At 35.5% G+C, this 27,198-nt stretch overlaps 1 protein-coding gene across 2 annotated transcripts in view; it reads left to right on the top strand.

Moving 5' to 3' along the window:
• Positions 1–27,198, top strand: part of PARD3B (par-3 family cell polarity regulator beta) — an 893,411-nt gene that overhangs the window by 746,580 nt on the left and 119,633 nt on the right. For both annotated transcript variants that reach the window (XM_036237191.1, XM_036237192.1), the window contains exon 20: positions 5,127–5,429. In XM_036237191.1, coding sequence (XP_036093084.1) covers positions 5,127–5,429 — 303 coding nt within the window. The remainder of the gene's footprint in view (positions 1–5,126; positions 5,430–27,198) is intronic.

Genomic DNA, 27,198 nt, shown 5'->3' with positions numbered 1-27,198 from the left:
CTCATGCCCTTTCTCCTTCAGTGGAGCCCCTCTCCGTGAGTATCTGATCTGATTTCTATCCTCTTCGGAATTGCTTATAATTGGAATCATGTAGTAAGTTCTTCATGTCCAGCTTCTTTCAGTAAGCATGATAATTTTGAGATTCATGCCTGTTGTTGAGTATTCACCAGTTTGTTTTTGTTATTGCTGATTTTTGTGCTGTGGTGTGAATATACCACCACTTATCCATTCTCCTGATGGACATCTTAGTTATTTCCTTTTCTTGCTGCAATGAATAATGCTGCTGTCTGTCACACATTCTTCAAGGATTTTTGTGAGCATAGTTGTTGTTTCTCATATATAAGTAACTGAGAGGTGAAGTTTTGGGTCATGGCTTCAGTGCATGTCTGGTTTTATAAGGAACTCCCAGACCTTTTCCCAAAGGGAGTATGCCATTTTGTACTTCCAGCAGCAGGGTGTGAAAGTTCTACATGGTCCACATTCTTTCCAACATTTAGTGTTATCATTCTTTTTCATTTTTTTGGTAAGGGTATCTCACTGTGGTTTTAATTTGCGCATCCCTGATGACTTAAAATGTTGAGCATATTTTCCTTTGCTTATTGGGCATTTCTAGATCTTACATTGTATAGTATCTGTTTCAGTCTTTTACCCAGTTCTACTTGCATTATTTTTCTTTTTGTTATTGAGTTGTAAATATATCTTAATATTTTTATAACAATTCTTTGTTAGATATGTGTGTTACAAATATTCTATCTCATTTGTTTATCATTTTCTTGATGCTTTTAATGAGAAGGTTTTAACTTTGGTGAATTTTTTCTTTTTGGTTCTTTTATCTTTTCTTTTATGTTTCATGTTTTTTGTGTTCTCTCTGAGAAATGTTTGCCTACTCCAAGATTGTGAAGATATTCTCCTTCATTTTATTCTAATAGCTTCATTATTATAATCTTTATGTTCAGGCCTATTTTCCATCTTGAACTGATTTTTCTTATGGTATAATGTAGAGACCAACATTCTTATTTCTCTTATGGATTTCCCTTACTGATTTTCTAGCACTAGTTCTTGAAGAGATTTTCACTTCTTGGTTGAATTGTTTTCACACATTTGCAGTAAATCACTTCACAAAATATGTGGGTGTATTACTAGACTTTGTTTTCTGTTCCATTTATCTATTTGTCTAACCTTTAGCTTGATTATTGAAGCTCTATAGTAAGTCTTAAAGTAAGCAGTTTAATTCTTCTAACTTTATTCTTCCTCTTCAAAAGTAGTTTGCCTATTTTTTTCTCTTTAACTTTCTGCATAAATTTTAAAGTCACATTGTTAATTTTTGGAGAATAAACCTGCAAGAAGTTAATTGGGATGACAGTCTACATGAATTGATATCTTCACAATAATGACTTTTCTGATCCATGAACAAGGTATAACTCTCCATTTATTTAGCTCTTGTTTAATTTCTCTCAAAAATATTTTTTATTGTTTTAGTGTAGATGAATTACACGTCTTTTGTTAAATTTATCCTTAAAGTTTGCAATGATCTTTCACTCTATTCTAAATGTTAAGTCTTCTTAATTTTGTTGTCTAATTGTTCACTACTAGTATATAGTAAAGTATAATTGACTTTAATATTTAGCTTGTATCCTTTAACATAAACAATAAAATCGGTAAGTCAAAGAAACTTCCCAGATAGAAAAAAAAAATACTTAAAAGTACATATTTAAAGAGTTATAAGCCTAGAATGACTTTTCTAGTAAGAATATTGGACCTCACAGAAAATAATTATACCCGATAAGCAAAAAGAGCAAGTTACTTATAAGTAATTTACAAGAGAAATAAAATTAGATGATGATCCAACTTTTCAATAGCAACACTTTGTCACAAGAAAACAGAGCCACATACTTAAAATACACAAAGAAAAAAAGGCGAGCTGTTGTTGTGAATCAAAACTGACTGACAGAGATATGATGGAGATGCTCTTTGAGGAAGATTGTTCTAGCAGCCTTTTAAGGTAGGATAACAGTGTGTGTCAACTATACTTTAATAAAATGTTAATTAAGTAGTTAGTAAATTAAAATGTGGGATGTGGTGATATGCCAAAAAATCTTAGAAAAATCTAGGCCAGCACAGTCTAATAGAACTTTCTGAAGTGATGGAATTAGTGCCTAATTCTGCAGTATCCAATATAGTAGTCACTAACTCAAATGTTGAACACTTGAAATGTGGATTGTGAAACTGAAAAACTGAGTTTTAAATTTGACTTCATTGTAATTAATTCCAATTTAAATTTGTATAGCATCATGTGGTTAATGACCACCATATTAGACAATGCAGATGTAGGCAGTATAAAGCCCGAACACTAAACTGTGGCTTACGAAATGGAATTAAAACAGGATACCCAAGAGGTATGGAAAAATGAAACAATGTCTTTTTAGGGGAAAAGAGAAAAAGGAGGTTTAACAATTCAAAGGCAGTGTATTTGGGAGAATGGGGAAACTGGTGGTACCATCCGATAAAAAGTGTATCTTCTCCGGGGCTACTTTAAAAACTAGATGTTTTAACAGGTTGAGTTCTCAGTGATAAGGAGGCTTCCAAGTGAAAAAAACTGTAAACAATTAGAATTCTCACACTGAATTGGGGCAGAAGGAGGTCGGAGCAAAAAAAAAAAAAAAAAAAAAAAGCCTTTTTTTTTTGTTTGTTTATTTGTTTCTGGTAGTTTTTTTCCGATATTTCACTCTCGAGAAAGGCTCTTCTGCCTCCATACACCCTTTTCTGAGATTGACTTGTCATCTTTCTCATGGTGCAACCCTGATATATGTCATAATAATGATTGTTCAGAGAAATTACTATTTAACCTACTGAGTTATTGATATGAAATTCGTTACTGCAACAGTGGGATGGAGACGATCAAGGAAAATTTTGCTTTTGTTTTAGAAAGGAAAAATGCAAGATAAATATTGCTTTGCATACACGAAGTACTTTCCATCTGAGGATTTCTACACAATCAGCAAGCTTAATTAAAGAGAAAACCTCAACAAAAAGAGAAATGATGAAATAAGGAATACAGATACTAGTGTTCTATTTCTGTGATTTTTGAAAACCATGCTTGTTGTTTTCCTCTTTCATTAATGCACAAGTGTAGCCCCGTGTGGCAGCCATGAGATGTTGATCTTTCTGCTGAATGATTTCTCTTGAAGGCATCCTACTTAGGAGGGATAGTAACAGCACAGAATCCCACCCCCTAACTTTATTGATGTCCTGCGCTCTTATTTGCAATGGAAATCCATCCCCTATCATCATAGTGCAGCAAGCATTTTCTGATAATTCAGTCTCCACTGTCCCTGGAAAGATTATTCTGTTGTAGAATGAAGCAGGTTATCTTCTTTATCAAAAATTATTCAAAACAAACATTCATGAATCTAGGACTAACATGCATTGAAAGGGGATAGGCAGGCCCTCTTAATGGGTACCCTACTGTGTAATCTTCCTTTCATCTTTATTCAAAATCTCTTGAAGATTGAAGCTCCCCTTTGCAAAAATATAAATCCTTCTAATTACTTATATGCAGTATAGGGTACATGATTTAACCTAGTCAAAAGAGACATGCAATAATGTATCCTTGCATTTATTCTCATCTGTTGTGACTTGTGGATAGATGCTGGGTCTTTATTGTATACCTTCTTCTTTATCTTTTATTCCCCCTCACCCTTTCCTCCTCTCTACTAAAAATATAAAATAAAAATTAAAAAGGCAAGCCATTCTGCCAAAAGAGAAAATACCTTGAAGGATCATGCTTTTAAAGATTTTTTTTTTTTAATTTAGAATTCGATGTTCTGTAGAATAAAACTAACTGGCACATGTAAAAACAGCTGTTTTTGTTTGAAGAGATGAAGATACTAAGACTTTAGTTTTTGTTGTGTGTGTGTGTGTGTGTGTGTGTGTATGTGTGGTGCGTGTGTTTGTTTTTACTTATCTAGGCCTTCAGTATAGGTCTCCAGGCATATATAGATCTTTCCTTTCTAGCCCACAGCCCTCTCATATTCTCTGGACGCAGGAATTCAGATTTGTCCCATCTTTTCTTAAGAGCCTTTCACTATCCAAGCCAACATCATCTTACTTCTCTCATCCTGTACACAATGCACCTTGTTTGCCCAGTCATGTAAGGGTACATTCTTTCCTCATTAGTGCTGGACAGCTCCTGACACCATCTGATCACTGTTGTCCAATAAAATACCACAGTGACCTTTCCATTTTAATACATAACTGGGGATTTAGGAGAGCTGATGTAACACCTCCCAAATTAAATGTCATATTCTCAAAATTCAGATGGATTTGGAATCCACCTAAGTATATTTTTCTGCTCCCATTCCCAGTAGTCTATACAGTATGATGATTAGCAGTAGCATTTTGTAATATCACTTAAGGCTTTAGCGCCGTGGAGTTCTGCCAGTAATGGTGTTTAATTCACTTATATATGCCAATTCATCTCTGTCAGGAGCCTATTAATTTCCTCACTATTTTACTCAGTCCCTAGTCCCTATATAATGAGACACAGTGATCCCCATTTATATAACCAAAAAACTTAGAGTTTCTTATAAATTACATCTGATCCCACTGCTTTTAGTGACCAGAAAGCCTTTGTATTTCTTTTTTGTATTTAAATCGATTTTTCCAAGTTCTTTTCTTTAGAAGGATATACTGGAACTCTAGGGCACCAAATAGTGAAATCATGGACAAAGTATAAGATTCTGATGGGCTCTTTAACATGCATCCCTGTTCCAAGGCAGACTTTTTTAATTTCACCGAAGATGTACTATTCCCAGGAGCACATCCCACCTACAGGAGGGAATGTTGATGAAAATCAGCCTCAGACTCGAAATCAGCCCAGTCATCAGTGGGCAAGATGTTAAAATACCTATAGCATTGCTATAAAAGTAAAGACCCTGAAAACAAATAAAGGCTATAGATAGTAAATTAATCCCATAGAATATACTGTTGGCATTTCTATGTAGTGAGTATATAGGAAGTGACAACTAAGTGACTGACTAGGAAAAATTAACATAGATTCAGAAGATTATGTAATTGTCTTAGCATATAAACTCATATATGTCTGTTACTTGTTCTTCCTTTTTCAGGATTGGAGCAAAACATCAGGAGCTAAGGGAAAAGCAGGCAAGAGCTCTTGTTGATTATGCTACTAGTACAATTGGATCACTGCATGATATGGATGATGATGAAATGGACCCCAATTATGCCAGAGTGAACCACTTCCGGGAACCATGTGCATCAACAAATGTCTATAGGTCTCCATCTCCCCCTCGGGCTGGACCACTGGCTTATCCTCGAGACGGCCGTCCACTGTCTCCAGAGAGAGACAACTTAGAGAGTCTCTATGCCAAGGTCAACAAGCCATACCATCCACCAGTGCCAGTTGACAGGTAATATAACTTATTGAGAGATGAATGTAGTTTTAATTCAGTAAGTTTCAAATCATCTCTACCGCTGAAACAGATAAAAATATATATCCTTTAATCTATTAAAACTGAAATGACACAGTACCTTGACAATCATTAGCCTTTGACCTACCTGTAAGGTATCAGCTATCAAAAATAAAACAATAGCTAGTTATAAGGAGGCATGAATGAATAGTAGAAGTTGAGTTCATGGTACAACAGGGAGCAATTTTTGAAGGAATATTGTAACGGAACTGGTAGTGAAAACTTTGAAGGGATATTGTTCTTTCTCTTAAGAGCCCTACTGTGAAAGTTTCATTTAAGAAGATGGCATGATGCTTACAGGTGAGGAGTCAGAGGAAAGAATGATGACTTCTAAGTAGGCATAATTGAAGTGGAATTATAGCTAGCTGCAGATGTGCAGAGGACTTTAAAAAGTAAGAATGGGATTTCATACTCAAGGAAAACGTGATCCTGTACAAATATTCATGGATGACTGGAGGTAGAAAAGGAGATAATCTTGACAATAGGAGTTTAATGAAGTAGAGAAAGATAAGAGATAACAAGGCCAAGGATCCTTAGGTGTAGCAGCTAAGGAAAGAGAGAATAAGACCATCTATCAGTACAATTGAAGTAGGTAAGGAACAAGATGATTCCAACCTCACCTCCTGCCAAAAATAAAATGTTTCATCTCTTGAAATTCTGTTATAAGATAGTGTTAGTCAATATACTTTGTTAGGTGACCCTAACAAAGGGTCACCTAACCCTTTGTTACACAAGCAAGAAATGAATTGACTGACCTTAGTCTAATCTGGCCATAGCTTGAAGTATGGAGAGAGGAGGTAAGGGGGGAAAGGTGGTGGGCACAAAGAACTCTCATCCTAGATGGAAAAAAAAAAAAAGACTTGCTTTCCAGATTCCTTTCGGTCCTGACAATGGCCCAGTTCCTATTAGTAACCAGCTTTTGTGTGATAGCATGATGTATTGCGTATGTTTACCGTTTACATTTCCCTAGCTGGGTGATATTATGCACTTTCAATTAAGTTGGGGAGAGGAAGGGAAATCATGGCATTTTTATGCAGACTATAAAGTGTAGCTTCACAAGACTGATTACCTTTCAGAGCCTTTCCAATAACCAAGTGAGAAGGAAGGAGCAATTTTTAATCCTTACTGTCAAGCTTCCAGGTTGATAGTATTAAAGAAAGATGGTCAAGTTTTTCCTTAGGATAAATGAAAATATAAATTTCTATGACTCTGTGAGACAGCCATAATTATTAAACTGTTAATTCAAAGAACTGATTAAGAGTTGTCCTTTTTTCTCCCAAGCCTTTCTTTAGGGCTAAATGTTTATCACATAAATGAGAATACCAAGCATGAGTCTCTTCTGGCCCAGACCATAGCAAAGCTTACTTTCTCTAAATCAGATAGGTCTTTCTTCATAGCATGTGTCAGAGCTGTTTCTCACCACTTCCAAAGCCAGTATTTCTCAATTCTAATTCTAAGGGGGGGGGGGGGAGGAATATGAGGCCTTTTATTAAAATCTATTCACTAGTCAAATACACTATGGAGAATTCTGGGTTAAACCACTGAAAAGGTTTCTTTACTGTGGTCTTATCCCCAATATACTAATATGTATTGTAAGAATCTAAGATGAGCATACAACCATCAGCCCTTACTATTCCCCAAATTTTTGTCACCTAGTCACCTAATGCTTTTTTTTTTTTTCCAGATCTTGTGGTTATTCTTTGGAACACTAGGAAACTCTATCTTTAAGCTAACTTTCATCCATGTAGATTTGACCAGGAAAGAAATTTCTTAGGATAATCTTAACTGGAATCACTATAGAATAATATCAGAAAAAAATATGTAATTTACTGCCCAGCACAGACACGTGTTGAAGCAATAATTTTTGTTTGACCTCTTTGTTTTAATAAATAATTTAAAGCTCTTTCAGTGGCATTTTAGACAGGTGTCGTATTTGGAGATAACAGATCAAAGTGTGACTTTATCATCAGAATTATCTTTATTCTGCTCTTTAATTATATTTAAAGATTTTTCTCCTTGTTTTTTAAGTCTTGAAGCAAACAGTTTTTGTCTTGGCACATAATAAGCATTCAATAATGTTAGCTATTATCATTATCATTGTTGTTATTATTACTGTCCTTCATCAGTGAAATTCTAAATTTTCCTAATATGCCTGGGACCAGGTGAACCTAAGAGAGTTGCTGTAGGAGTGTCCCTAACAGCATTCGTAAGCTGGAATTATGAGTTCTAAACCTATTATATGTACAATTAGAGGCACCTTATTCATTTTGTCATTTTTTAGTCTTTCACTCTTTCTCTAAGAATTTATTTGGCACCTACTGTGATCTAGCTACTGTAGTAAGCTCAAGGGATGATACAAAAATGACTAAGATATGGCCCCAGTCCCTATTCTAGTTAGAAGGGGTGCAACTCATGTGGAAATAGATAATTGCAATATTCTATGGACAGAAGGAAAAGAAGCTTTTCTAACTCTGCTGGTCAGAAAAGGTCTCCAAAAGGAAGTGATATTTAAACTGGCTCTGGAAAGATTAGTAAGACTTGACTAGATCCATTAGAAAAATTGTTTTCTTTATAGAATAGTTAGCATGTACAAGGGCGAAGTAGCCTGAAGGAGCATTCATATTCAGGACGCTCAGAAGCATTCAAAACATTGAGTGTGGATGGGAATGAAAGTGACAGGAAATGCTGGTAGGAAGCAGGTTAGAGCCAGGTTGTGAATGAATAGGTTCCATCTTATTTTCACACGTATTGATTGGTAGCAGCTGTCCAGAAATCTGTGTTAAGAAGGGTTCTGACTACCATACGATCCAGTAATTCTACCTCTGGGTATTTATCTGAAAAAAAAACAGAAATCCTAATTTGAAAAGACATATACACCCCCATGTTCATGGCAGCATTACTTATAATAGCCAAGTTATGAAAACAACCTAGGTGTCCATCGATAAATAAAACATGATACATATAATGGAATGTGTGTGTGTGTGTATGTGTGTATAGAGATATAGATAATGGAATATTATAGATAATGGAATGTATATATAATAGAATATATATATAATAAAATATTACTCAGCTATAAAAAAAAGAATGAAATCTTGCCATTTGTGATCACATAGATAGACCTAGAAGGTATTATGCTTAATGAAATAAGTCAGATAGTGAAAGAGAAATATTGCATAATTTCATTTGTATGTTGGAATCTAAAACACAAAACAAATACTATATAATGTTTGGAATGAGGCTGAGTAGCTCCAGTTCTTTTCCAGATACTACTGCATGACCTTTAGTAAATGAACTTTTCCAAGATGCCATGCATATAATTCAACCAATATATTCACTGTCTATTAACTGTCAGGACCTGAATTCAGTACGAGGTTCATAAGGGAACAAGAAGAAAGATGGTATTGTCCCCTCCTTATGGAGCTTACAGTCCAGTGGACTTGAAAAATGTAAACACACAATGAGAACACTGTGTGAGAGTGCTACTGTACAGGGAGCCAGGGTAACTGCTGCCGCTGAGGCTGTAGGGTTGGAGGCGCAGAGAGCAACGTGGAGGTGAGGGGAAGCATGGTGTGTTAGAGCAACTATGAGAAGTTCAGTAAAATAGGAACCTAGTGAGAGGAGTAAATGGCAAGGAATAAAATGAGGGTGTCAGAGAGCTGAGCAAAAGGCAGATGACAGACTCTTGAAGAAGAGTTTGGACTCTATCCTGAGGGGGTGGCGGGGGCAGGGGTGAGGTGGGAAAGGGATCATTGAGGGTTTTAAAGTGAGACATAAACTCTGGAATTCAACTGGCTGTTAAATGGCCTAGGCAGTATATCCTCACCTCCTTACCTCCCTCAGGAGGAGGATTATAAAAACAGCCTCACACGTTGTGATGGCTAAATACAATTTTACATTTTGCATTTTTTTTGTATCGCTATATGAAACGAACCTCTATTTGTCCATGTATCTCTATATCACAAGAACATATGCATTTGGCCCACAGTGGCAACTTCTACCTCTCACCTCCCTGCTCCTCAAGGCTTGGCCCAGAACGAACCTTCAACCCTTCTAAGAAACACTCGGCTTATAAAGGATTCATCTGCAAATGATGGTGGTTTAAAAATTCTTACCACTGTGACAGAATCATAGGACTGGGTTCTCACAGTACTGGTTCTCTCAGGATATAAACATAGCATGGGTTAAGTAAGTCCTGTCCCCTAAAGCTGGACAGCTATTTAGGGTTTATAATGTAATAGTCTCCCACTGCAATACCAGCATTTAAAGGGCTCCCACAGTATATGAACATTAAAGCTTTATGTTTGGATGAGTTTAAAAGAGTCCCAAGTAGGGGGAATAGAAGATGTGACATTTGATGCAGTTACCGCTTTGCATTAGTTTACATGATTATTTGACTTTCTTTACTAGAGATTGTTTGAGCACATCTCATTTCAGTAAAAATGTTTTTGGATGTTAAATCTCCAAGCTATATGTATTTGATTACTATACACTTATGTTGCTAAGATATTATATGTATTATAACACATATACCAAGTATAGAAATTAATAAAGGAATGAGATTTTTAAAAAATTCATAAGTAACAGTTCAAATATTTTCTCTCTCCCTTCACATGGGGTGCACACAGCCTATTTTGGAGACCGCTGGTCTTAACTTCAGTCTCCACGTGGTTGGGATCTTGCCTGCTTTTGCTTAGCATTGGCTCTCAGTTCCTAGAGCAGCCTGTACTCAATAGATATTTAATTAATTAATGATTTGACAGAATCTTTGAGTCGAATGGGACCTTAGATGGTCAAGTGTTGGGTCCCGTCCAATGGAGGCATCTTCTTCACAAAATCCCTCACAGGATGTCACCTGACCGATATTGCCTTACTTCCACTGACAAGAATTCATGAGACATCCTATGTCTCTTTCAAACCAGTCTAATTGATATAAAAGTGCTCACTTTGTAGCCACCCAGATGCTGTTGCCATGTAACATTTACCTCAGATCCCAGATTGATCTACCTGGACACAGAATCTAAACCTCATTAAAAGCCCACCAGATATTTGAAATGATTACTGTGACCACTTTTGTTAACAAATGTTTATTGAACTTTAAAAGTATGAGAGGATTTATGCTCAGAGTTGGCCTTACAAGGATGAAGAAAATATTCATAGACTATTAAGGAACATAATTACTTCTTCAGTGTAAGCTCTTCTAGCTATTTTAGTCACTTATAATCCACACCTGTAGCCTTCTTGGTAGCCGTATTCTGAATGCACTCAAGTCTATTGAGTTTAAAGTATTTATGATTGCCCTCTGCCAAGCATGGCATAGAGAACTGAACGCTGTATTTCAGATATGGATAGAAAAACCCAGTAATCAGCAGAACTCTTGCATTTTTTAGACTTAATCCTTTAAACTTATTAATGTGGTCTTAACTTTTACATCAGCTGCAATCATTAGCTTAGATTGCACTTTTTAACAAAAAGTTTTTGTTTTCACTTGAGTTGCTATCAAGCCAGATTCCCCAATATATTGTGCAAAATCCAGTATTTTGTTCAATGTTATCCAAGTTAAATATTTTCTTATTAGGGTTAACCCATTGTTGTGGCCAATAATGATATTTTAAAGTATTGATTTTTGTCCTTCGATATATTAGTTATCCTTCCTAGTTTTATATCATCCTTATATTTAATCATTGTGTTCTCATCCATGTCGTTGATAAGATCATTGATCAAAGTCAAATACAACACCTGCAAGTCATCACTCAAGACCTCTATTAATCAGCATTTTCTGGGATGTTCAGTTAGCTATTAATCTAGTCTACTGTTACCTAGTATGCATTCTCCAGCTCATGCACAAACATTAGGAAATTTTGTCAAATATATTACTGATTAAGGTACACTATGTTTGCAAGAATCCCCTGACTTACTAAGCTAGTAACCCAGACAAGAAAGGGAATTACTTGCTCTTTGTGAATCCTAGCAATAATTTTTTTCTCTTCTAGATATTCATAAATAATGTGTCCATTTAGACTTAATTATACAAAATGAGACTTTCTGTGGTCCGGTCTAATTCTAGGCACTTAATATCTGCTTACTATGTACTTACTCATTGACGGATATACCACAGCTTTGAAATTAAAGTGGCAAATAGCACAGAGCTCTTCAATACTCCACTTAAGCAGCCTTGATCCTCTAGCATATTTGCACCAGAGTTTGTAAGAAACTTTTATTGAGCATCTGTTGCATTTCATATGTTGTGCCAAGAAGTTTAAAAATTATCTTTACCTTTAAGAAACTCAGTCTAAGAGCTGAAACTGTCTTATAAACAATTAATTATAGTATAATATATTCATTAGAATAAAGATCTATATATAGAACATATTATAAAAATCATGAATATGCATTCAGTGTGGGAAAAACCTGAGGCTATGGCTTGGTCTTTCTAGAATCTTGATTCAAATGTATTGATTTTTCAAAGCCTCAGTTTTCTCACTGAAAAATGGGAATAAGAGTATATACTATTTCCTATGGATTGTTTGTGGTTTAAATAAAATTACCCCAGTACCTGGTTCAATAAATTTTGATTATAACTATTTAGAAAGGTTATTATACTATATAATGTTGGACTATATTATATATTATTAAGCTGTGTATTCATAAGTTTATTGAACTACCTATAACTATTTAGAAAAATTATTGACCTTTAAGTCATGGGTTTAGGAACCTTTTAGATTCCATCTGTTCCATGGATACATGGTTAACGATTTACTCCTAATTCTAACCCATACTCCTGCTGGTATATTTCAATCATCAGAAATAGGAGGTAGAAGCAAAAAGAAAACTAAGGGATAAAAGGCAAGAAAACTAGCTCATACCCTTTTAGATCAGTCATATCAAGTGCATAAGTGAAGAGCAAAGTTGTTACACACCTACTTTTTCAATTTCTCGTTAAAAACCATAACTCATAAGATTGTCATCAGAACTAATACTTTCTTCCTGAAATGTCAATTGAATGTCCATTTGGTTCAGAGTTGAGCCCAACACTTGTCCACAGAATGTACTAGCTGAATTTTTATGGGCCTCAGAAGAGCTGTCAATAACAACAATGTGTCAAGTCAGATCCTGTTTGGCTGTAAACAGTGGGGAACCCAACTGATACATTTGTCTCACCCTTTAAGGAATTTAGGTGGCCCGGGCTTCATAAAGTAGCCTCTTTTCATCTTGATCCTTTGCTGTCCCCTGTGGTTAGGCTTCTTCTCCACGTTGCATCATGATTCTAAGACGGATATTGCAGCCCTAGGCTTCATATCCATTTTCCAAGGAGAAAGGAGCAAGTAGCCAATGGAATGTGTCAGTCAGGTTTATCCCTTTGAAAAGATTTCCCAGAAGACCTCAACAACTTCTCACCGGCAAAAACTGTATTTAAAAATCTTTGCCAGTTGTAAAAAGGTATTGAGAAATGGTATCTCATCTTTCCAGTAAACAAAGGCAAAGGAGAAGTGAGTTCCAAGCGGCTTTCAGGGAGTCACTCCACAAGCGGATTACCTCTAGATGACTTTTTTTTTTTTTTAACTACCCTTCAATAATGGAAAAGTTATAGATCAATGCTGCATAGCATTCTATTTTAATATATTCTTATGAAATCCCTATGGGAAGCTATTCTCATTATGTTGACTTTTTTATAGCTGAGATAGAAATATTTCAATCTGAATAACTTCTAATATCATTTAAGTAAAGCAAGTGGGGAGACATAACATTCTTAGTTTTCATGACCACTAAAAAAGCATGTTTTGGGAAATTCTAAGTTAAGAGTGATGAAGTATTTTTTTAAAAAAAAAAATGTTAACAGGAAAGCTTCATACCCAGGTGTGAACATCTGGGTGTGAACGTATCTTGTGCCACAGGGGCAATGCAGGATGATTGGTATCTCGTTTCTTGATTTCAGAGATTTGGCATTTCAGCGAGCTACACAGCTTTGACATGCACTCTATTGGTGTTTATCCTCAATTTCTTTCTCTACTGATTTTCTGGTAATTTTACTTTAGTTTTTTTTTTTTTTTTTTTAGAAGTTTTGTCCTCACTTCTGACTCACAGCTTAATGAGGCTGCGTGTAGAGACTTGAACAATGTATACAGTAGATTACTTGGAGATGTGTTCTTTAGTTTCTACAAACAGAGCCAAAGTGATCTCATTTCAATTTGGGAATCCCAGTGATAAGCAGCATTTCCACAGAGAGTTTAAATTCATCAGTTGAACAAAGCAATCAGATTTTTTTTTTCCTTAGAACATATTACCATTAATTTTTAAGTGACTTTTAAACAATAATGAGAAATCTCTTAATGAAAAAATCTCTATGACCAGATAAGTGCTAATAGTAACCGATATACCATTAACTCTACTTTTCCTCCATCCCCTCTCTTTAAAACTTGATGTTCTCATTAACTTTTTTTTTTCCATCTTCTGAGAGCCCTACTCTTGGGACTATGCTAGACTTACATCTGCCTAAGTTGTCAGCTTCCAGGGGTGACAAATGTAGACAACCTTCTCTTTTATTATACATGAGCTAGACAAGGAGGTTTGGTACTCAGTGACTGTCCATTTTCAAGACCTCTACCCACCTACCGTCCTTAGTCACTGGCAGTAAGTGAGCATGCTTGAGGAATGCTTGCCAAAGGGTTACTCTAATTTCTTAAAGCTGTCATTTAAGCATTGACTTGACTGTTTTTCCAACAAATGACCCAATCCTTAGGACATAGTCATCTAACTTATCCTGTTTACTAAGAGGAGATGGGAGGGAGTGTAGAGAATTTATTTAAATGTGTAAAATAAAGAGATTAGAGCAGTCTTCTGCCTCCTAGAGGGATGCAGCTGATATTTTGGGAATAGTAATGGTGATATGCTATGATAAGGGCAAGCCAAAGATGCCGTAGGAGCACAAGAGAGGGCCACCAAATACAGATCTGGGGCCACTGAATAAAGAAGGGTACTTAAGGAAATCTATACTATGGCCTAAAAAACAAGTAGAAATTAGTTGAGTGAGAAGAACATGCTCAAAGGCCCACAGAGAAAACAGGGTGCATTTAGGGAAGGGTAGAAGAGCTGCAGTGTGGTATGTGAATTAGGGCCAGCTAGAGGAAAAAGATGAAGGTCAACACAGGCCATATTGTTAAAGGTCATATAATCAAACATAAAGCATTTAGACTCAAGTGCAAAAGCAACAGGGAACCTTTGAAATAGAGATGGCACATTCAGATTTATGCTTTAGAAAGATAACAAAAAATCATATAGAGCAAATATGTTGTTCACAAATTAGAAACCTGTGACTCAGCGAAATTAAGAAACTTACCTGTGGTGACACACATAATAAGTTGGCAGAGCTAGGGTTCCATCCTAGGTCTAACTCCAAAACCCATGCATGAGCTTCCTACTGTGCTAAGGTTTCTCAAACTGTAGGTTGTAATGTGTATCTTGAAATAATTTGATGGCATCAACCAGAATTTTTTTAAAGGAAGTAGGAAAGAAAAGAATAGAAAAGATCATTGCATAGATTACAGTAAGTATAAGAATTATTTTATAATTTAAGTTATATATATATATGTAAAATGTATATACGTGCATATGTATACAGGGTATGCATGTAGCTGAGTACATAAAGCAAAATGCATTTCTCACTGCAGATTGCAGTAAACATGTTCAAAGCCAATAAACATATGCAAAAAGCTTACATGTTGCTCCTCACCTGCCAGGCATCTCTCCCTCCCTCCTACATTAATTAATTAATTGATTAATTAATTCCATTAAAAATATTAGATGCCTATTGTGTGCAAAGCACCCTGCACAAGGCTATGGAGGTACAAAAACATTTCAGAAGCCTTGGGCTTTGACCTACTTCTCTGTAGTAGTTCTAGATTGGTGTTGATCTACCACACTTATTCCAGGCCTCTTGTGACCTGTGGTTTGCATTAATCTATTAGGCTGAGCCACATACCTTTTTATTACACAATCTTTGCCGATGCTAAAGGTAAATTCCAAAGTGCCCTCTTTATAATTTCTGTATTTAATGCGATGCATAATCAAGAGTAGGCCATTGTTAGGTCAGTTGCTTTTCTGTATTTATCTTTTCAAACAATAAGTAATCAGCGAGATGAGAAAGGACAATAAAAGATAGTTTCGATGTTAGTACTCATAAATATCCAACATCTTAAAGATGTGTTTTAATATTTATATGCTGTGGACTACCCACCCCACTGGAGAGCTAACTGAGGATTGATATGAACCCATACAGAAATAGAATTCAATAGCCATTGTTTTGCACAGACATTCAATCGATCCAGAGCAAGCACTCTTGATTCTCTCAAACTTGGCCATTACTCAGCCTCTGACTTTCCAAATTACCAAGACGTCTCAGCACAAGACTAGGGGGAATCTTTAGTTCAATACAAACACAGTGGATTTTGTATGTCAAGGTCAGTACGTGACTTAGGCCCACTCTATGCCCACCCTTAGAGCAAAGCCTGACTGGCTATCCTTATACCATTTCCTCTACTGATTACCTTCTCTCTGGCTTAGTTTCCTCATCTATAAAATGAGCATAATCATAGTACTTATAAAAGACTGTTTAATAAACACCATTAAAGATTAATATTATTTATGTGATATCTGGGCATTTACACCATTCTACCATTAAGATTACTACTGATCCCCTAGGAGTGAATTGAAGTTGCGTGGAGAATTCCAAAATGTTATTTCTCCATTTAGATTTTTTTTCAGTTCAAATGAACAGTTCTTGCCAACATGACCTCATATATTTTTATTTTCTTTACTCATAACCAAATACTTATTATATCATTATATATAGCCATATTTGTATATAATTATAATTATTGTTTAACTCTTTATTGAGAAATTTTTATAAAGCCATAGGAAGTTGCCATTATAGGACAGAGAAGACCCTTATACTTGTCACTCCGTTTTCTCCAGTGGTTACATCTTGTATAATTATAGTACAATATGATAACCAAGAATTTGGCATTAGTACAATATATGTATATAGTTCTGGGACGTTTTAGCACATATCTAACCACTGCTGCCATCAAGATACAGAGCTAATTCATCACCACAAAGACATCCCTCATGCTACCTCTTTATAATTATACACCCTTCCGCCCACCATCCCCAACCCCCAGCAATCACTAACCTGTCCCCTACTTCTACAATTCTATTATTTCTAGAATGTTACACAAATGGAGTCAATATGTGACCTTTATTATATAATATAATGCCCTCGTGATACAGCCAAATTGTTGCGAGTATCAATAGTTCATTCATTTTTATGGCTGAGTAGTAGTCCATGGTATAAATGCACCACAAAATTTGTTTAATCATTCACCCGTTGATGAATTATAGAACTTCTATGAATTATCACCTATGGATTTTTGTGTGAACGTAATTTTTCATTATTTCCCCTCTCTAAGTTTCTATCTTTATTTCCTTTTCTTGTCTTATTATACTTATTACACCTAGGACTTCCAGTACTTTGTTAAATAGAAATAGTGAAAGTAAACACCCTGGACTTGTTCCTGACCTTAGGGCAAAGAATTCTGTCTTTCACCATTGAGTATCGTGTTAGCTATATGTTTCTTTGCAGACCTATCTTTATCAAGTTGAGAAAATTCTCTTTAGTTCTTAGTTTTCTGAGAGTTTTTATCATAAACATGTGTCGAGTTTTGTCAAATGCTTTTTGTGCTTTGATCGATATGATCTTGTAACTTTTTGCCTGTTTGGATTACATTTACTATTTTTCAAACCAGCCTTACATCATGGAAGAAAACCCATTTGATCATAGTGTATAATCCTTTTCATATATTACTTAATATTATTTGCTAATATTTTGGATAAGAACTTTTGCATTTATATTCATGAAAGATATTGGTCTGTAGTTTGGGGTTTTTTGTTTTGTTTTGTTCTGTTTCAGTTTTTGTAGTCTCCTTCGGTTTTATTACTGGCTTCATTGAATGGGTAGGAAAGTGTTATCTTCTCTTCTTTTTCTGCGAGAAATTGTACAGAAATGGTTTGAGTTTTAAGCATTTGGTAAAATTCTCCATCAAAACTATCTGAGCCTAGAGGTTTCTTTTTTGGAAGGTTTTTAATTACAAAGTCAATGTCCTTAATAATTATAAGGCTATTCAAATTATATCATACTGTACGAGTTGTGGTAGTTTTTTCTTTTCTAGGAGTTGGTTCCTTTTATGTAAGTTGTCAAATTTATGTGTGTTGAGTTGTTTGTAGTATTCCCTTATTATTCTATTGATAGAATATTTCCTTACTGAAAAACAGAGTCTATAGTAATATCCTCTGTTTTATTCTTGATACTTGTAATTTCTGTCTTGTTTTATTCTTTGTCGTGTTGGAGGATTGTTTATTTTACTGAGCTTTTTTTTCAAAGGACCAAGTACTTTGTTTTATTAATTTACTGTTTTTCTGTTTCAAATTTCATTGATTTCTGCTCTTTATTATTTTCTTCTTTCTGTTTACTTTGTGTTTTTTTCTCTCCTTTTTCTAGTTTCTTCTAGCGAAAATTTAGATTTATTTGAAACTCTCTTCTCTTCTAATATAACCATTTAATGTTATGAGTTTTCCTATCAGCACTGCTTTAGTTGTATCCCACAAATGTTAATAAGATGCATCTTCATTCTCATTCCATTCAGTATATTTCTGATTATACACTGAAACTTCCTCTTTGACTGATGCATTATTTAAAAGTGTGTTCTTTAGTTTCCAACTGTTGGGAGATTTTCCTATTATCCTTCTGATGTTAATTTCTAGTTATATTCCATTGTAGTCAGAAGACCTTCTCTGTAGATTTTTTAATTTTCTGTCTTAAAGTTAAAATAGCCTCTTATGATTGTAGATTTATCTATTTCTTCTTTTATTTTGGTCAGTTTTTGCTTTTTGCATTTCAAAGTTTGTTATTAGGTTAATACAAATTTAGGATTATCATATATTCCTGGAGGATTAACCCTTCTATCACTATTAGTCATCGCACTTATTTCTAATAATGACTACTGCATTAAAGTCTACTTTGTCTGATATTGATATAGTTAAACCATTTTTCTTTTGCTTAATATTTTTAATATATATATTTTTATCCTTTTACTCGCAATATTTCTGTACCCTTATATTTAAAGTATGTCTTTTGTTATAGAGATATAGTTAGGTTTGGTTAGGTTTTTATATCCAGTCAGACAATATCCATATTTTAATTATAATGGCATGTTTACATCTAATGATACTGCAGATAAAATTTGATTTAAACTTCTATCCTACTCTCCATTTTCTACCTGTTCTGCCCATTCTACATTTATTCTCTCTTTTCTTGCCTTTTTAAAGATTATTTATCAAGTATTTCATATAATTTATTTTACCCCCTTTCTGAGTTTTACTCTTTTAGTACCTTCAGTACTCAGGAGAGAATAAATATTTTTATATATAACAAACATTCTTGATTTATTGTAGTCAAAGATAAATTAGTATTTTTATCATTTTCTGAACAATGCATGGAACTTGGAACACTGTAACTACATTTAATCTCTCCTACGTTTAGTATATATTCTTTATGTATTTTAAATCTACATATATTTTAAACCCTACAATATGGTGTAATATTGTTCTAGATGGTAATTACTCACTTATTTTAAGTATTTCTATTTCTCTTTATTTCTTTTTAAATATCTTTGCTCCCATTTAGGATAGTATTCCTTTCTTCCCTTTATAACTTTCTGTGGTATTTCTTATAATGTGGCAAATTCTCTCAGTTTTTATTTGTTTAATCTTTATTTAATCTTTATTTTTTTTTATTTAATCTTATTTTTATTTGTTGAATCTTTATTTAATCTTTATTTTTTCATTATATTTTCTTTGGGTACATAGTTGTCAGGTTTTTTCCTCTTAACATTTTTAAGATATCGTTTCATTGTTTTCTAGTTTTCGATGGCAGCAGAATCTGTCGTCAGACTACTGTTACTCCTTTGAAAGTAATGTATCTTTTTTTCTTTGACTACTTTAACATTTTCTCTGTCTTTGGTTTTTACAGTTTTACTATGGGGTGTGTGTGTGTGTGTGTATGAACATTTGTGTGTGGTGTTTTGTTTCAACTGTATTAGGATTTGTACAGCTTTTTAAATCTGTAGTTTAATGTCCTTCATTGATTTTGGAAAATTCTCAGCTGGTGTCTCTTCCAGTATTTCTTCTGTCTCATTTTCATTCTCTCTTTTCCTTCTGAGACACCAATGACACAAAAATATTAGACCTTTTCTATACATGTATATAGTCTTTGCTCTCAGTTCTGTACTTCTATGTTTTTTCTGTGATTTAGTTCAGTTATTTTTTAATGCCCTGTCTTTCAGTTTACTAACTTTGCCTTCTGCTCTATCCAGTCTTCTATTAAGTCTATCTGTTAAGCTCTTAATTTTATTGTAATTTTCAGATTTGAGTGTCTGTTTCTTTTACTCCAAGATTCTACCTTTCTGGTGAAATCCATCTTACCATCTTTATTCGTGACTATGTTTACTATAGTTATTTTAAGAAACATGTCTAATAATGTAAATATCTGCATTAGCTGTGAATCGATTTGTATTGTTTGGTTTTCCACTTGGTTTTTCAGTCATTTGTTCCTATTTCTTGGTACTTGTTGATCAGATGCTAGTCATACTGCTTGGAAAATTATAGAAATAATCCAAGGCTTATGTTTCTTTCTCCAGAGAGGATTTATTTTTGCTTTCTGACAGGCAGTTAGAGAGTAGGGACATATTGCCTTAATCCAGTCTTGGATTCAGGTGTTGGAAGCTGGATTTTAATTGTTGTAAGGATAGTCTGTTTGTAGTCTACACATACTCCTGAAGTACGGTCTTTCTGTGATTCTAACTGGAAATCTGGGTTGTTTACCAGGCCCATCTTTTTTTATTTTCTTAGTAGACCACGAACTCTAATTTCTCTTTCCAATCCTATGAGAATGTGAGACTGTTCACTCAATCTGCAAGTCTCTTAGCCACTAAACTCTGCTCATTTTTTTTTTTTTTGTCTTTTTGGCATTTGATGCTGTTCCACTTAAGAATTTTCAAATAACTTGCAAAGAAAAGTGCCACAGAATACTAGGTTCATGTGAACGTGCTTACCTACTGTTTAGAAATCAGTCTTGGCCCCTCAAGTTCTGGCTGCTTTCACAGCTCTTCAGTGCCTCTAAGCAGTTTTTTTTTCCCCCTAGTTTATTTTGTTGTTCTAGTTATTCTTATGAAAGTCAGATGGCAAAAAGCTATTCTATCATGACCAAAAATGGAACCTGCTCACCCTTTTTTAATGCGAAGTGTTGATAACATCGGTTTATAGTGAATAGATTGTGTTGTCAGAGGATTAAAAGTACTAATATATATGAAAGCCACATGTATAGTGCCTGGTACTTAGTAGACACTCAAAAATGATTTGAAATTTGAATCTAAATATATACTGATTTTAGGAAAGTTGTATAAGAGATTGGTCATTTTCATGTTGATCTTTCTCACTGAAGCCCACGAACAGCACACATTCTCATGCTCTTGTGTTGGTCTCGTGAACTTGACATCAGCAACATTTTTAAAGGCTACTTCTCCCTACCTTGCTCTCACTCAGAAACCCTGGAGGCCATCTTCACATTTTCAGTGACCACATTCAGCAGGTGGGAGGACAGGTTTCCTTTTCTTACAGCTCATGTCTCGGTGTTCTTCCATCCTGAATAACCAATCCGGTAGTACTCAGCTTCATCCCTTTCTCTCACTTTCTGTTTTCCTGTGTTCAGCCACAGCTTCTACTCACTGCAGCTTTGTTCCAGCCTTTTTCTTCTGGCAGTGAGCCAGTGTTGGTGAAAGCTGACAAGTATCTTATGAATTGGTTCGTCTGAGTACTTATATGAGTGAAGACTAAGAAATGGCAAGAATGAGAAGCAGAACTAGATCTAAGTCTCAAAACTAAATAATTACAAAACAAAAAATGTAAAGCAGTAGACTTCAATAATAATTTTCAGACCATTTGAGTCTGTATGCAGTTTTAAAGGGTTTAGTTCATAAATTTTCTTTTGGGTCATTTATTTCTGAGAGAGAATTTCTCCAAACTTAGTTATATCAAATGAAATATTTCCAGAATCTGCTCAGATGTGGGTTTTAAGATCCAGAAGCATAGTGTTTACAAAAATTTTCAAGACTAAGGATGGCTTGTGATGATGAAAGCCCATAATAGTATACAATAAATACATAATATATGCCCAGTATTGAGACACATTGCCTCTTGAGCAGTATTTAGCTATCTATTTATTACTGTCCTTGAGATATCATCTTTCTCCTGGTAGTTAATAGCATGGAATTTGAAGTTAGCCAAAAATCCTAGATATAAATCCTAATATCACTCTGTGGTCTTTGGATATAGTGTGTAATATCTTTGAGCCTCTCTTTCATCACCTTTAAGGTAAAGATGACACCATGTCTCTTAGAATTCTTGGAAACTTGAAGCTTTAATGCATGTCACACCTGTAGCACAGTGACGGCTAATGTTGAGAGCACAATGAATGTAGCCATTAATTTTTTCTCACTTTTCTTACCACTGTTGGTTAGGATGACCTTCAATAGACCAGTCGGGTGGAGAACATAGCAAATAGAAAGGTCTAAAAATATGAAAAGAGAGGATTACAGGAACCACTGATGATGTGTCCAGAACCTACTAAATTCCCAGACTAGGGCTTAGGAAAAATGGTTCTTTAACACTCATTTGAATTCCATAAAAATTTTCAAATTAAATCCCCATTCATTCAACAAATATGTATCGAGTAAGATTTGGATATAGTTCCTACTGTCATGGAACTTAAGATCTACTGGAAGAGATAAATATTAAATATTTAATTCTAACTACCAAGAAAAAATACCAGGTGCTGTAAACATATTTGACATTGTGAAGAATCAAGGAAGAATTAACTGAGAAAGTGACATTTAAATTGAGACTTGAAGTGTGAGTCGTTAGTTGAGAGAAATTTGGAGGTGAAAGGGGCAAAAAAAGGCATCTCAAGCAGAAGAGTGGCATGGGAGAAAGCCCTGATGTGGAAAAGAGCTTGGCATATGTCAGGAAGTGAAAGAAGGTCCTCTTACCAACACCAGACAAAGAACAAAGAACAGAGGTTAGTAATCAGATACGTTCACATCTGCATGGCACCTTTCTTTCTTCCTTTGCACCAAAAAGTATGCCCTACCATAGATTGTGATATGGAAGAGGTTCCCCATTTTCTCCAGAACCGCATCTCAGCATACCCACTAGACTCAGTCTATCCAGAGATATGTACCTCCTGGCTTCCAGAGATCTAACCCATTTCCCATCTCTTCACTCATTTTCAGGGGCTATGAGATTCCTTATTAATCTGATAAATGTATGCTTCTGCAGTTAAAGGCCAACCTTTAATGATAGAAGATAATGGTTCTTGGACTTGAACTTGCATCAGATCACCTGGAGGCTTGTTAAACTACAGATCTGGGCTCTGCCTACAGAGTAGACTTAGTAGATCTGGGATGGGTCCTAAAATTACATTTCTATTAAGTTGCCTGGTGATGTTGATGCTATAGGCCAGGATTCCATACTCGGTGAATCACTAGTTTAAGGTGTCTTTCTTCTTTCAACAGCTTAATAATCACCATTAGTTCCTTGACTCAAAGAAAAATGCTTAGGAAGCATTTCCCAAAGGAAAAATACTAAAATCAAAACTAAGCTTTGTGGATAACTGCCACACTTGCTTAACTGAACTGTACCTTTTTGTTGGCAAGACTTACCTTAAATATCTGCATCCTAGTGCTTATCACATAGTAGGTACCCAGTGTATGTTTATTAAATGCATTGAATCAGTGAATGAATCTAGATCAGTGGGTTTTATGCATTTTTCTTTGGAAAGCTCTCGTGATTCCTTTCAGTCTGAAAGGCCTTCTAGGAGAAAAAATTATTGTCATTCTCTTGGAGTACAGTTTCAGAAATTGCATAGTCAAGATATGCTTGTATTTTAAGTACTTACTTGGATTAAAAACTGAATTGCTAACAGGATTACAAAATGCCAAGTTTACTGAGACTCAAATTGTTTATGCGCATGTTTAGTTATGTTCTTTCGTCAATCAGTACATTTCTGTTTCTAATTACAGTCTTAATGTTTTAGTGGGTTTTTTATTTTTTACACCTGCATATGAATTCTCAGTCAAAACCAACTTCAGTAATTTGCACGGATATAACTAAAACAAGGCTCATCACCACCAATGTGTCATCTACACTACATGTCTAATGAATTCAGAGGTGCTGTACCTCAATTCACATTGTGATTCTGAAAATGGTCTGCTATTTTTTCATTTTCACTCCAACAGTGTTGAAAAACATTTTTAATGAACACTAACAATTTTTCATGTTCCAAGAGCACAGAATTTTAGTGGATGATGCAACATAATTTTCATCTGTGATTCTTCATTTACGTTTGTCCTTGGAATCTCTGTATTTGGATGAAAGAAAAAGAAAAATGCCCAAGATTACCATAATTCTCCAAAATGTAATGCGTATAACCTGGGAGTATATTACTGCCACCAATCAAATTGATTACAGACTCATAGCCTACTTCCTGACATTTGGAGCTTGTTTTGATGTGAGCCATCCATCCCATCTCAGATTTAACCCAGGCACTGACTCATGGGTCTAAGCCTTCCATGTACTATGATGAACCAACCTGAAAAATTCTATGCCCAGTTTTTAGCTTGGACCTTGACCCTAGCTGACACCTCTAAAATTGCGAGTGACTTTTTTGCAGTCTGTAATAATCAGAGTTCTAGTTAGAGAAAATCATTTCAGCATCAGCTGACAATTTTTTTCCCCCTTAATATCTTTCCCTGCCCCCTTATTTGGTTTGAACTGACTCACCTAATTAGAGTCAACCACCAAAAAAGGATATGCTGATAGATTTGTCACTTCTGAATGCCCGGAGTTAAAACATATCTTGGGGATAACATTTCTTACGTTTCTTTAAACATAAAAGTTGGAGAATTTGAACAATGGATCCAAACTATCATTGCACGTGTGCACTCATTTAGGGGAACTCAACTGAGATGAAGAACATTCGTTCCCACACATGTATCCCTTTGGGCATTCAGAGTAGCTGTGGCCTGGCCAGGCACTGCCCTCAGGCCCTTCAAAAGGCAGCAGAATGATGTTAGTGTTAACATTTCACTGTGCATCGGTTCTTAAATAAAAAAAAAAAAACCTGTCATTTAATTTTAAATGCTAATATGCATATGGTTAATTAAGAAGCCAAAATTGGCTATAAGCTTGGTGAGCTCTAAGAACAGGGAGAGAACGATCATTACACTTCTGCTCATGGTTAGCTATTTGTGAACCAGCTGATAATGTGCAAAATTAAGATTTCGTAAGTGGCATTTTAAATGAATGGTTAATGGCTGAAGATTAATTAAACAGTCAGAGTTGCTGAAGAAAAGCTGTTAAAAATTATGTTTATAGGCCAGTCACTTGAATGCTGAACTGAAATCCTGATAGATTGTGGCCTTTCCCTAACTAAGAGAGCATTTTAATGAAGCCAAGTCTTCCTGAGGAGGGAAACCCACCCTTCTCACACACTATGCAGCTGTGCATGGCAAGAGCCTCAGGGACCTTCCTTTGGAGTAAAAGCTGCCACAAAGGAAAATGGGCTAGAAAAGTGTTTTATTGGAGGTCTTTGCTAAAGCATTCATCCCAGGTAGCCAGGCATATTTTACTTCCCTCCTGCTACTGCATAATTCTAAGTTAGAGTAGACAGAACCCATGGGGTTGCTACTCTGTAATTCTATAAGAGAGATAAGGAATTGCAGTATATTGTTTTCAGCCTGGATACTTTCTTAAGTCTGAAACCGCTTGCCCTCTTGGTGATGGAAACTGGATGTTGTGCATCTGGCTCTACCATAGGTTCCTAAGTGAAAGGTTTGCCATGGGCATAGGAGGTGCTCTAAAAATATTTTTTGAATTCATTTGTCATAGCTCAACTCAGTATAAATATTGAATAAATAAATGAATGAGCTATCTAACAGGTGGACAGTAGAATATCAATGGCTCTTTTAAATCCTTTCCATCCATCCAACTAAATGGCCATCCCTGTCCTGCACCAGGTATTAACATGTGTCTGTGCAATGACAGTATCCCAGCCTCAGGGATCGCATAGTCTAGTGGAGGAGACACAGACATGTCAACATCTAATTCACCGTCATGCTGAGTACAGATAGAGTGGCCAAGGAGAAGAGTTAGAAATCTCAAGGTGAGGGTAGGACAGTCAGGAGTGTATTTTCCTATAAATTGCAAGGAAATTAATTCTGCCAATTAAAAAATATTATTTTTTATATTTGTGTGTATATATATACGTGTGTGTGTGTGTGTGTATTTTTTTTTTTTTTAGTTCATTCAGTTCAGTTCCCTGCTTCCAGGCAGAAGACCCAAACCACACAGGCCAGACAGTTGCATCTCTTGTTTAAAAGTTCCCTAGAGATGGAAAGCCTACAGCCTCCCGTGGTATCCTGTTCCAGTGTTTAATCACCCTTCTAATCAAGAAGTTAATCCTTTTTTCTTTTCTTCAGCCTTCTTTGGGTTGGTGGAACCTGTGTTATACCCATGAGAGCCCTTGGAAACCTTGAAAAGTTAATTAGCCAATACTGCTCTAGGTTCCACAGTGTGCCTCGTAATGGTGAGGCTCTGTACCTGCGCTACAGTAATACTAGGATTTTGTTACGTCTAAGTCAAAATAGTTTCCCTTCTGGTCTAAAGAGGAGAGTAATTCGATATTTTACCATGTTTAAAAGAAGTTATTTTATTACATTTTTATCTACATATTTAGTTAAATGCAATTGAAGTTTGACCAAATGTCATCTAACTCGGAAACCAAATCGCACTGTTTGATAAGAAACACGATTCAGGATTGTTAATAATAATAGCCAACACTAAACATTATTGAGAATTTATCATAGCTAGGCACTGCGCTAATTGCTTTGAAGACATCATTTAATCCAACTGACCACCTGACCAGGTAGTACTATAACTATTCCCAAGGTACAAAAGAGGAACCTGAGTTGTAGAGAGGGTCAGGAACCCACTTGATGTCATGGGGGGGGGGGGTGGGCCAGGGGCCAGGGTTTGTACCTAGTTAGTTCCAGGCACTTAACCACTGCGCTATGTTGACTATTGTTTTTCTTTCTTCCTGTCTCTAAAATTCTGTTTCATTATGTGGACTCCTTTTTTCCCCCACGTGTATAAAGTCCAAATCTATAAACTTTCTTTATGAAAAGTAACAGCAATCTGCTGAATAATAGCCCCCAAGTCAGCCGCCGCTCTTGCTGCAATTATGGGCAGTTGAGTGGCCAGTGCACTCTACTTTAAGAAAGGCAGCAAGCAGTGGCTCATTTTAGAAAACTGATAATTCAAAGCTTTTTCATTCTTGTGAGAATCGAATGATGCAAAAGGAAAGAAAATAGGTACTTTTGGAAGAAAACCTGCCCCCATTGAAGGAATGGGGTAAAAACCTGTGTGCAGATGCCAGAAGCATCTGGGGAGTAGTGATGTCCAATAATTGTAGCTAAAAGCTGCATTAATTGACCAGTGATGGGTTGGAAGCTGCCTCCAGCCAGGATCCCTAACACTCAGGTGC

This window comes from Rousettus aegyptiacus, unplaced genomic scaffold (genome assembly GCF_014176215.1).
Source record: "Rousettus aegyptiacus isolate mRouAeg1 unplaced genomic scaffold, mRouAeg1.p scaffold_m13_p_2, whole genome shotgun sequence".
NCBI lineage: Eukaryota > Metazoa > Chordata > Mammalia > Chiroptera > Pteropodidae > Rousettus > Rousettus aegyptiacus.
Note: the sequence above shows the minus strand (reverse complement) of the source record. Positions and strands in the feature narration are given on the sequence as shown.